The following is a 12030-nucleotide window of genomic DNA, read 5'->3' on the forward strand; positions in this document are numbered from 1 at the left end:
TTTGTCCCCAGAGCCGGAAGGGACGATAGATACTCGGTTATTTTTGCTTTTGTATTCTTTCCCGGCGGGTTTCTCCGCGCAGGCGCCCTGGACCCCCCGTGTAGGGGGTGGGGAGGGCCAGAAACCTAGAGGTCTTCTCCCAGGCCAGGTCCCAGCCGGGCGGAGGGAGCGGCTGCCTCGTGACGTCATCAAGCTGCGCTACCCGTAGGGCGGGGCTGAGCGCGACGGCGCGTTCGGCGCACCCAGGCTGGCTTGGGAAACGAAAGTGAGGGAGGAGCTGGCGGCTCTGGCAGCAGCAGGGCCGGGCCCGGTGGCGGCGGCGGCAGCGGTGGCCTGACCGCCCCCCTCTCCGCTCCCTGGCAGCTTGCCCTCTCCCCTCAGTGTGAGTGCCGACGCGCGGCCCGGGGGGAGCGAGCGGGCGGGCGGGCTCAGCATCCTCCCCTCCACCGGCGCCTCGGCCCCCCAACCGCGCACGGTCTTGACCCTCACGCCTCCTCGGCCCTTCTCTCTTCCCTCCTCCTTTCCCTGCTCCCGGGAGCCAGAGCGGCCGCTGACTTCGTCTCTGTGCGCACATTCACACATCCCCGTTATCCTCAAATGAAAAGACTGGTCTGGGCAGATGCGAGCTCGCCATCTCTAACCTGGATGCATAAGGGCGGCAGCGCGAAACCGAGGCCCGGGGAGAGGACCCCGGAGAGGGGGTTAGGAAGCCTTTCCCTGGGGAAGCCGCAGGTAGAACCAGGCCTTCTACCTGCTTAGAAGGCCCCTTCCAGAACATATTCGGGCCCGTGCAGGTTACTTGAGCTGGGCACCAGTTAGCAGTGCGGCCTTACCTTCTCGGGCCTCAGTTTTTTCCAGTGGAAAAATGAGAGGGTTGGATTAGATGATTTGGAAGGCTCGAATCGAAGGTGGTGTGTAGAGGCGCGTCGGCATCTCCAGCCTTGCACACAACTATTTCCTCTCCTTTTCTTGAGCCCACTCCGAGGCAGTCCACATTGAGTTTCCCCTGCTTCCAGTCTCCCCCAGAGTCTCTTAAGAACCAGAGGGGCCTTTTTGCTTTTGTTATGAACCATTTGGGGGGGATGGGGTGGGAGGGATGGAATTGAGATGGGTTTAAAATGAAAGGTGACTCAGCTGGGTCTTGCTTTCAGTTTGTTCAGTGTCTTCCGTTTTTCCTATGGCCCCAGGTTAGGCCCTGCCTGTGCCTTGTTAGAGCCTGCCTCCTTAGGGAGGAAGAGATTATGCATTGCGTTGACGCGCTCATCTTTGAGCTGGAGATAAGTGAGACACGTGATTCAGGGTTTTGTGAGGTTGATGGGATCAGTGGTGTCTTTGGCTTGTATTGTTCTCGTGCTGCTGTGACCCATACTGTAGGCCTGTTCTTGGGCCCTGCACATCTCCCCTTCCCCAAGGATTGCAGCCCAGCTGGTCACCCACCTGTTTGCTCCTATGTTTTGAGTCCGTATTCTGAGTTCTCTTACAACCAGTCAGTTGTATGTAAACCACACTGTATTATTCACTACTGCTCTTGCTTGCTCTTTAACTCGATCATTTCTTAAGATTTCAGAGTCTTCATAATCTTTGTTCCATCTCATTTTTTTTTCCCTCATGCTTACCCCTCATGTACAACCCATGGGCATGGAAGATGGTGGCATGGTGCCTGCCTGTTTTCATTCCTTTTTTGTGGAGGTGGGTTCCAGTTCTTAAAATTACTGCCTTTGTACTTGAATCCTATCCTGTGGCTACTTCTAGTTCCATTCACTTCCCCACTTTTTATTTCCTCAGTCCTAAGTCAACCACTGCTTCCATTCCTACGCTGGTGAAAAAGTTCCCCAATTTTTTCATGTTTTCAAACATCCTGAAGTAAATAAAGAACAACCAAAAAACAGTATTTGTATTATATTATGTAATGCGTTAATTGTCCTGGTAAAATAATAGTGATGGAACAATCATTCTAGGACAGTCCCTTCACCTTGGAAATACTGGTTAATATTCATTAAGTTTCATAAAAAGTGTCCAATGTACATTGCTGTTGTGCATGGTCAGTGTTGCATCAAAAGTATAGAATAACAAATTCTCAAGGCTTTTCCCTCTGTGGCACGTGGAGTGACTGTGATCTGTGACTTTTTGGTATCTGACACCAATGGCCCGGAGGTCTCTGAGTCTGAGTACCACATTTTCCAGTGAAACTAACAGCTATTTTTGAAAACCAGAGCTTGGCTAGCATCCGTACTGGACCTCTGAGGAAGAGGCTATTCAAGTACTGGCACTGCAAGCTGTGTGGAGTTGCCAAATCCCATCCCATTTATGACTTACACTTTAGAATCCCTGCTCTGAGCCTGGTGACTCTGCCTCGAGCAGCTGATTGTCTGGATTTATGGTTGCAGTAACAATGAAGAGGAGAAATGATCCAGAATGCACTGCCCCGATCAAGAAACAGAAGAAAAGAGTTGCAGAGCTTGCCCTGAACCTCAGCTCTACATCCGACGATGAACCTCCCTCCTCTGTCAATCATGCAGCAAAAGGTACGCTTGCCTGTGTGGCTGAGGCCACTGGTCACCTGGTTATTTGAACCCCTGGAGCCTGCACTGGGCAGAATGCAGTCCACTGCTGCTTGAGGGAAACTTAGGCAAATTCTGCAGAGATATGTTGGCTGTAGACTCTTTTCCCTTCTGCCATTCTCCTGATAGGAGTGGGGGACTTGTTTTAAGTAGAGATTGGACTTCTTACATAAGGGCATTAGATTTTTTTTTCTGGTTCTTCAGTAGGTGGCACTGTTTTGCTGCCACAAACCAGGTGGAAGTACAGGCATGCCTTGGAGATGCTGTGCGATTGGTTCCAGACCACTGCAGCAAAGTGAGGCGCAATCGTTTTGCTGGTGGAGGGTCTTGCCTTCAATCTGTAAATAACTCAGTAAAACGAGGTATGCCTGTAGCGGTGAGCATTGAGTGTTCTGTACTCTTAATAGTTGTTAATGATCCCGGGGCTCTTTGCTGCAAGTGATCTGACCTAATTCCCCTTAGGTTTTTGCACTGTTCTCTTAAGTCCCTCAGCAGTTGTGATCAGAAATACCCAAATGAATTGGAAAATGCCTGTATTCACTGTTTAAGCTCAAAGGATTTCGTTGATGTGGTTGAAAGTAGCATTTTGCTTTGCCGGTCTTTTAGGGTTATGGACACACAGTTTCCACAGATGCTTTCTGTGAGAAATTAAGTGTCTATGAGCTTGCCTCAAATACCAATCAACTGGAAGTAGCTCCATTTGTATCTACCTTGACTTACTAGTTGTATTAATTTCCTATGACTGCTGTAACAATTTACAAACCGGGTGACTTAAAACAATAGAAATTTATTCTTCACAGTTCTGGAGGCCTTGAACTCAAGGTGTCAGCAGGGCTGTACTCCCTCCTAAGGCTCTTGGGAAGAATGCTTTCTTGCCTCTTGTAGCTTCTGGTGGTTGCTGGCAGTCCTTGCTGTTCCTTGGCTTATAGCAGCATAACTAGTCTCTGCCTCTGTGGGTGTCTGTGTTCATATTTCCCTCTTCTCATAAGGACATCAGTCATTGAATTATGGCCCTCCCTAATATTACTATGACCTCATTTAATTTTATTACATCTGCAAAGACCCTATTTCCAAATGTCACATTTCTGGGTGCTAGATGACATGACCTTTTGGGAGACACTATTTAAATAGCTGTCTCGCATTTTGGATCGTCTGTCGGATCACTTGTAAATTGGAATGAAATTTGGTAACAGATTGGTAACTGTAAGGGTGTGAAGCATCCTTTGAGATGGTAGAAAAGACAGTTTATTCATAAGTGGTAGGCTGACTGAAGCGAGATGTGCAGGGGAAGTGCAGCCACTCATCAGCTGTGCGGAGAGCTGGTCCAGAGAGCGGGCGCTGGACCAGGTGGTATAGCCAGCAAAGCACTTGGTGTGGCTGTGGTCCTGGCTGGATAAGAGACTCCCTTATAAACTTGTGTGTGGAGATACGTGTGCCTTTAATGTTGCCAGGATGGGTGAGAAAGGCTATGTGTAACTGGGGTTACTAAGTGGAAAGGTAAGAATCATGTTGGGTGCATTTGTTCTAGTGACTATTGAGGAAAGGGAGTTTTAGTTCTTGCCTGGGATTTGAGCAGCTTGGTGGTGAAGGTAGAGGGTCTCCTTGAGTAGGTAGGGCTCTGGGGTATTAGGAGAGAGAGGCCTATAAGAGAAAAAGGAGAGAGTGTCTGGGAATAAATGACACTCAGGTGGTGGCGGTATCTAGTTCCGAGAGGATCTCGGGGAACATTTGCTCTCAAGTAACGTCTTTTTGAAGCGAGGAGAGGATAACTTCCAGGTAGAGGAAGATAAGTGTATATGGTTAAGGATCTTTCAAGGGAACCAGTCTGATTTAAATTTCAAGCTTTTAAAAATGTGATTTTGAATTGAGATTAATTACCTCCTTCCCCCTCCCAGACTCTCTTTGATTGTACCAAATCGCTTTAACCTTTTCTGGAAGTAGCACCGCATGACTTAGAATTGGCTGTAGCTGTTGTGTGTGCAGAATGGAATCAGAGGTGGCCAGTACTTTGTATGCTTCTGGCAATAGGCCATTTGGTCCCTTTTATTTGCAGAAAAGGAGGCAGGAGGTGAGGCAAGCCAATCTCCCTAGGTTTTCCTGGGACAGTTTATTTTAGGAGGGGGCAGCTCCGTATTGACACAAAAACCGAGGGCTGGTGTCCAGTGTCTTCATCAGCAAGGTGGCTCCCTGTGCCTCCCCCAGCCCCCAAACCTATGCCAGGCATGGAGTTAAATGCTCAATAAATATTTACTGAATAGAATTGATAGAAGGCAACAGTAGTATCTTTTCCAAGAAGCTTAAACTGCTTCACCTCTTTCATTTTGTCTCTCTCATCCAGTCTACAGAAGATCATTTCATTAAGTATTTACGAGCATTTATATCATTTCTGTTCTGTATTGGCTCCTCTAAGGCCTGTGTGCCCTGGTAGTTTACCAGCTCGCCAGAAACTACTTACTCATTCAAGTCATAGCATTAAAGTGGGTGTTTCCTTTGGTTCCAACCACTTCTACCTGGACGTACTGTTTAAATGGGTGATTGAAAAATGCTCTTTAGTGTTGGCCTGGGACTCAGAGGACCCAGGTTCAAAACCCTGAGGCTTGAGCTCGGGGTTGCCAGTTGGAATGTGGGATCATAGACACAATCCTATGGTTGCTGGCTTGAGACCAAAGGTCGCTGAGCCCCCCCCCCCCCTCGCCCCTGGTCAAGGCACATATGAGAAAGCAATCAATGAACAACTAAAGTGCTGCAACTATGAGTTGATGCTTCTCATCTCTCACCCTTCTTGCTTCTCTCTCTCTCTTTCTCTCACAAAAAAGAAAAGAAAAATACTCTAGGGAGTACAATTAGAGAAAAAATAGTAGTTACTGTGTCTGTCGGTCTGGTTCTGCTTCTGCTAGATCAGTGGGAGGACTCATCAGTAGATCTAGTTCAGTCAGTTTATTTTAAATTATTGACAGGTAGCTGTATTGCCAGGTCAGAGACTGACATCTGACCAGAGTAAAGAAGAAAAGGGTGTTATTCTGATGACCACTGTAATATCGTGTGATTTTTTTCTTTGAGTCTTTTAAGAGGACTTTGAAGCCATTTTCAGGCCTAAATAAACTGTTGGAAACTTACTATTAAATAACAACCTTTGAAGCAAAGAGAGCCAGATGGAGGTCATTTTGTTCCTTTTGGTCATTTTGCACAGGGAAACTGTGATGTAGGCAGTAAGGTGATTTCCTTTTCTCCTTAGCTGTGCCCACAGCCGGGGCTTCTGGCCCTCCCACAGGGCTTGCCTTGGAAGCTGCCAGGGTTCTTCCCTAGCACCACACTACAAGTGCCTTTCTCTCTACCGGGTCTAATTCTTCCCCAAATAGGCTATTTTCCCTGAAACACCATTGCTTTCCTGCCAGTCTAGATTCATGACCTTAATCAAAAACTTCCTTTATTGCTATCTGTTTAAATTACTCTTAACGAGTTACCATTTGTCATGAAGGGGAAATTGAGTCTTTAAACAGGAATGAGGGCTAGTTTTTGCTCATTGGCTCCTTCGAGTCAGGTTCACTTACAAACAAGAATGAGTGTATTCCACAGCAATTGTTAGGCAGGATGGGATGTTATTAAATCCATAGTTTATTCTTCTGTATCTTGGTGCTGCTCACCTTGGCCACTAGTGGTTGGATCTGCCTCTCTTTGTGTGTTGTCACTGTCATTTCTTTTTTTTTTATTTAAGAGGCAGGGAGATATAGTAAGACAGATTCCCCCCTGCACCCTGCCTGGGATTCACCTGGCAACCCCTGTCTGGGGCTGATGCTTGAATCAACTGAGCTATTTTTAGTGCCTGAGGCTGATGTGCTCTGACCAACCAAGCTATCCTCAGAGCCCGCAGCTACGCTCAAACCACTTGAGTCACTCACTACAGGAGGGGAAGAGGGAGAGAAGGAGTGGTAGAGAAGCAGATGGTCGCCCTGGCCGGTTGGCTCAGTGATAGAGTGTCGGCCTGGCGTGCAGGAGTCCCGGGTTTGATTCTCGGCCAGGGCACACAGGAGAAGCGCCCATCTGCTTCTCCACCCCTCCCCTTCTCCTTCCTCTCTGCCTCTCTCTTCCCCTCCCGCAGCCAAGGCTCCATTGGAGCAAAGTTGGCCCAGGTGCTGAGGATGGCTCCATGGCCTCTGCCTCAGGCGCTAGAATGGCTCTGGATGCAACAGAGAAACGCCCTAGATGGGCATGCTGGGTGGATCCCGGTTGGGCGCATGCGGGAGTCTGTCTGACTGCCTCCCCGTTTCCAGCTTCGAAAAAATGAAAAGAAAAAAAAAAAAAAAAAAGCAGATGGTCATTTCTCCTGTGTGTCCTGACCAGGGATTGAACCTGGGCCATCTATACACTGGGCTGGTGCTCCATCCACTGAGACAACTGGCTAGGGCCATCACTGCCATTTCTGATCTTCACATGTTTGTCGTACTGTTGTTCTATTGCCATGTGAAAAATTTTGCCATTAGCTGAGAAACCTCTGATTCTTCTATAAAGTGAACTTTACTTTTTAAAAATGACTTAAAAGTAATGACCTCTATTAGGTAGAGAAGAAATCTTAAATGAAAACTCTAAATAATGTTTTGGGCTCTCTGGTAGGTTTTAGAGGGGGAGCTCCTGAGGAGGTAAATGGGAATGCCACCCAGCTTTGGCAAGTTCTTAATGAAACTAATGATTTTAATAGACTGACCTTATTACTCCTGTTAATTTATACCCTCATTACAAGAGTGTCTGTTCAGTGTTTGCTGAATTTTTCTCAGTCTTGGAACAACCTCCTCTTTGGTTTCTGCTGCAGCCCTGACAATGGTCTCCTGTTCATCTGAAAAGAGAGGCCCCGAAGGCCCAGGGGTAGGGATGAGCAGTGGCTGTGATCGTCTGCGGTCCTGAGGACCAATCTGGGGAACTTTGTCTTAAATCATGTTAGGCCAAGAATTGGTTTCCAATACCACCTGAAATAAAAGAGAAATAAAGTTGGTCTGTTTATCCATCCCCCCTTCTTGATCTCACAGAGAAATGTCTAGTAGGATACTGTTTAGCACCCATCAACCTCACACTCAGAGCCTGGACATTAGGTGACGCCTAGGGAAGAGCAGTGGGCCAGAGAGAGCTTTGTTCTAGAGCCTGGTGGTGGGATTTTGCACCAGAGTCATCATTGCTTTGCCTAATGAGTCTTCCACCCAAATTTGGTTCTTTCTCTTATTTTAGTCCAAAAATGTTACGAAGGAAAAGGAAACAAGTCTCTCTGCGATCTGCGGGTGGCAGGGACCCTGCATGCTCAGGAATGAGGTTCACACTATTAATGGGTGCCCATTAATGGGTCTTCAAGCAAACTTGACATCCAGGCAACTCCCTAGAGCTGGACCAAGAGCGCATGCTCTTTTGAGGATACCAGGTTTTCCTACCCCTTCCATAGATTGACCTATGAGTAGCCAGATAGCTGGTGAAAGGAGTAATAACGGATTTTCTTTTTATTTACCAGAGAGAGAGAGATGGAAAGGGAGAGAGATGAGAAGCATCAACTTGTAGTTGCGTCACTTTAGTTGTTCACAATTGCTTCTCCTGTGCATCTTGATCAGAGGGCTCCAGCCAAGCCAGTGACCCCTTGCTCAAGCCAGATGAGCCCACACTCAAGTGGTAACCTTGGGGTTTCGAACCTGGGACCTCAGCATCCCAGGTCAACACTCTGTCCGCTGCACAACCACCAGTCAGGCTGGAATAATAACTGATTTAACATTATAGCTTCTGGTTAGTCAGGACCCTGGATCTCTGGGCTGCCCTGAAGGAAGCTTTAGGCCTGAGCAGGAAGCAGCCCACATTCCTGGCCCCACCTCTTTCTGCCATAGGCAATACAGTGGAAGGCCTGGAAGTGCTGAGTGTAGAGCAGGGGTCAGGAATCTTTTTGGCTGAGAGAGCCATGAACGCCACATATTTTAAAATGTAATTTCGTGAGAGACATACAACGACCTGTGTACGTTAGGCATTATCCAATAAAAATTTGGTGTTGTCCCGGAGGACAGCTGTGATTGGCTCCAGCCACCCACAACCATGAACATGAGCGGTAGGAAATGAATGGATTGTAATACATGAGAACGTTTTATATTTTTAATGTTATTATTATTTTTTTATTAAAGATTTGTCTGCGAGCCAGATGCAGCCATCAAAAGAGCCACATCTGGCTTCCCGACCCCTGGTGTAGAGGATCTGCACCTTTGGGAGGGTGGTTCTTTAGCACGTGGGCACTGGTGTAGAGTCTCTTTCTACCTGTGGGAGACAATAGATGAAAGGCCCATGCTTAGTCTACAGCAGGGGTCTCAAACTTGCGGCCCGCCGAACAATTTTGTGCGGCCCGCAGACTAATCCACGGGCTTACTTAATTTTATCCAAAATATTTTGAACTTCGTGGATTCGTCTGCGGGCCGCACAAAATTGTTCGGCGGGCCGCGAGTTTGAGACCCCTGGTCTACAGCCATCCGGGAAGTCTTTTCCCTCAGATCTGCTATCCTCTGAAGATCTCTCTGGAAAGAGCCACACTTTTCCCAGGGCTTCAAGTGGCACTCTATTTCTCTATAGCTTTATTTTACTTTCTGAGAGAGGCAGGGAATGACAGAGACAGGAATAGTCAGCTGCTCCTGTACGTGCCCTGACCGGGGAATTGAACCGACTACCTCCACGCTCCAGGATGATGCTCCAACCAACCGAGCTATCCAGCCAGGGCTTAATTTCTTTTTTTTAAATTGATTTCAGAAAGACAGAGAGGAAGTGGGGGAGAGGGAAGGGAAGCATTTGTTGTTCATTCAGTTGTGCATCCTTCGGTTGCTTCCCCTGTGTGCCCTGATGGGAGATTGAACCCACAGCTTTGTTATTTCAGGATGACGCTCTTAACCAACTGAGCTAACCAGCCATGGCCTAGCTTTCTTTTTTTCTACCTTAATTTTCAAACTAGTATACTCCTGTTTCTCCCAGAGAAAAGCAGAAAAGTGCAAAACAAAATAAATACCACTTCACTTCTCAGTTTCCATGGTTACTCGTTGTTAGCGTTCTGGGTCTCCTACTGAGTGGCACTCTGGCACTCCGTTGTGTGTTGCATTGGTCTATGTAGAGAGCTTGGCTCCTTATTAAGGGAATCGGCTAGCTGCCTTAAGGGGAAGGGGCCAATTTGGTGCCTCTCGTACGCAGACATTCTCAAACAAATTCCTCCTTGCTAACCCCTTAGGAGCCAGGATTTTGGTTTTAAGTTTATTCTGATTTTTTCACATATGTTCACCTGCCTTTCTTTCTTTGGAAGATGTTCTATCTTTTAAAAATGTATGTTTATCTTAGCTATTAGATTTTTAAGCTCTCATAGGGTAGGATTGTTTCTCTTGGATAGTACCACATTGTATGTAGCATGAACCTTTCACAGAACAGGTCCTGAACCAGACTTTTAGTCTGATCTATTAATACCAGTATTTTAGACTGACAGATCTGACAAATTCCATATTTCAGCCTCCTGGGGTGGTGGGGGGCTGCCAAGTAATACAGTTAAGTAGAACCCAGTTCTCGGTCCTGGCCGGTTGGCTCAGCGGTAGAGCGTCGGCCTGGCGTGTGGGGGACCCGGGTTCGATTCCTGGCCAGGGCACATAGGAGAAGCGCCCATTTGCTTCTCTACCCCCACCTCCTCCTTCCTCTCTGTCTCTCTCTTCCCCTCCCGCAGCCAAGGCTCCATCAGAGCAAAGATGGCCCGGGCGCTGGGGATGGCTCCTTGGCCTCTGCCCCAGGCGCTAGAGTGGCTCTGGTTGCGGCAGAGCGACGCCCCGGAGGGGCAGAGCATCGCCCCCTGGTGGGCAGAGCTTTGCCCCTGGTGGGCGTGCCAGGTGGATCCCGGTCAGGCGCATGCGGGAGTCTGTCTGACTGTCTCTCCCCGTTTCCAGCTTCAGGAAAGTACAAAAAAAAAAAAAGAACCCAGTTCTCTTTAGGATGTAGATATAGCCTGACCTGAGGTGGCGCAGTGGATAAAGCGTTGACCTGGAACACTGAGGTCACCGGTTCAAAACCCTGGGCTTGCCTGGTCAAGGCACATATGGGAGTTGATGCTTTCTGCTCCTCTCTCTCTCTCCTCTAAAATGAATAAATAAATAAAAATAATTTTTTAAAAAATTGCAAAGGATGTAGATATAGTTCATCCTTTTCTTTTGTTTTTAATTTATTGACCAGTTTATTTTTCAGACATAAACTGAAAAATTCATTTTATAGTGGGAAGGAAAGCCCCCTCCAAACAAAAAATCCTCTGTACCATCTCAGTGACTTGGATTAATGACCCAAGTGTGACATGTGAGATTGTATATGAGAGATGCAGCTTAAACATTTTGTTGGTGTTTTAAAAAACGACTTCAGCCCTGGCCGGTTGGCTCAGCGGTAGAGCGTCGGCCTAGCGTGCGGAGGACCTGGGTTCGATTCCCGGCCAGGGCACATGGGAGAAGCGCCCATTTGCTTCTCCACCCCTCCGCCGCGCCTTCCTCTCTGTCTCTCTCTTCCCCTCCTGCAGCCAAGGCTCCATTGGAGCAAAGATGGCCCGGGCGCTGGGGATGGCTCTGTGGCCTCTGCCCCAGGCGCTAGAGTGGCTCTGGTCGCAACATGGCGACACCCAGGAGGGTCGCAACATGGCGACGCCCAGGATGGGCAGAGCATCGCCCCCTGGTGGGCAGAGCGTCGCCCCTGGTGGGCGTGCCGGGTGGATCCCGGTCGGGCACATGCGGGAGTCTGTCTGACTGTCTCTCCCTGTTTCCAGCTTCAGAAAAATGCAAAAACAAAACAAAACAAAAAAAAAAACGACTTCATTTGTTTTTTAGAGCAGGTTAAGGTTCCCAGCAAACTTGAAAGGACAGCACAAAGGTATCTCCTGCGCCCCCTGCCCTACACAGGCACAGCCTCCCGTCATCAACATCCCTCACCAGAGGGGCGTTTGTTACCGTGGATGAGCCTACACTGACATCGTTATCACCTGCAGCCCAGAGTGGAGCACGTCATATATGTTAGGGTTCCCTCCCAGCTAGCATACTCCGTGGATTGGAACAAATGTCATAACGTGTTCTTACGCTTCTGAGGGCGAGGCGTCTTGCACTACTTATACTTGCAGAACTTTACCAAGTGATGTAGGAGGAACTGCCTTAGGAGCTGTGCACTCAGTAGGTGCTTAGCAAGGATGGCAGCTGGATGAGAGCTCCTTAAATTCACGACAGTCAGCACTTAATTCTTTTCTGTTAAGTACATAGAAAGCCTCAGTCCAGGTGTGGGAGATAGAAAGTTGACTGTGACACACAGTCTCAGATCTTTAGGAGTGACCTTGTCCAGATGATGGGCTCTCGGCAGTGTGGTGAGTGCTGTGCTGATGGGGGGATCGGGAATCAGGCCCGGGGGCAGGGGCGGTGTCCTTCCCCGATCTTGGCACTGAGCAGATTTGTGTTCTCCTCGGGGAAGG

At 48.2% G+C, this 12030-nt stretch overlaps 1 protein-coding gene across 3 annotated transcripts in view; it reads left to right on the top strand.

Moving 5' to 3' along the window:
- Nucleotides 1-227: 227 nt before the first annotated feature.
- CMTR1 (cap methyltransferase 1) overlaps nt 228-12030 on the top strand; it is a 50808-nt gene continuing 39005 nt past the window's right edge. The window contains exons 1-3 of one of the 3 annotated variants that reach the window (XM_066239971.1): nt 231-382; nt 1646-1689; nt 2388-2525. In XM_066239971.1, the coding sequence (XP_066096068.1) occupies nt 2393-2525 (133 nt within the window). In that variant the 5' untranslated portion in view covers nt 231-382; nt 1646-1689; nt 2388-2392. Of the gene's footprint in view, nt 383-1645; nt 1690-2377; nt 2526-12030 lie in introns of those variants that run through there. The other 2 variants (XM_066239888.1, XM_066239805.1) reach the window with 2 other exon arrangements.

This window comes from Saccopteryx bilineata, chromosome 1, assembly GCF_036850765.1.
Source record: "Saccopteryx bilineata isolate mSacBil1 chromosome 1, mSacBil1_pri_phased_curated, whole genome shotgun sequence".
NCBI classification, from domain to species: domain Eukaryota; kingdom Metazoa; phylum Chordata; class Mammalia; order Chiroptera; family Emballonuridae; genus Saccopteryx; species Saccopteryx bilineata.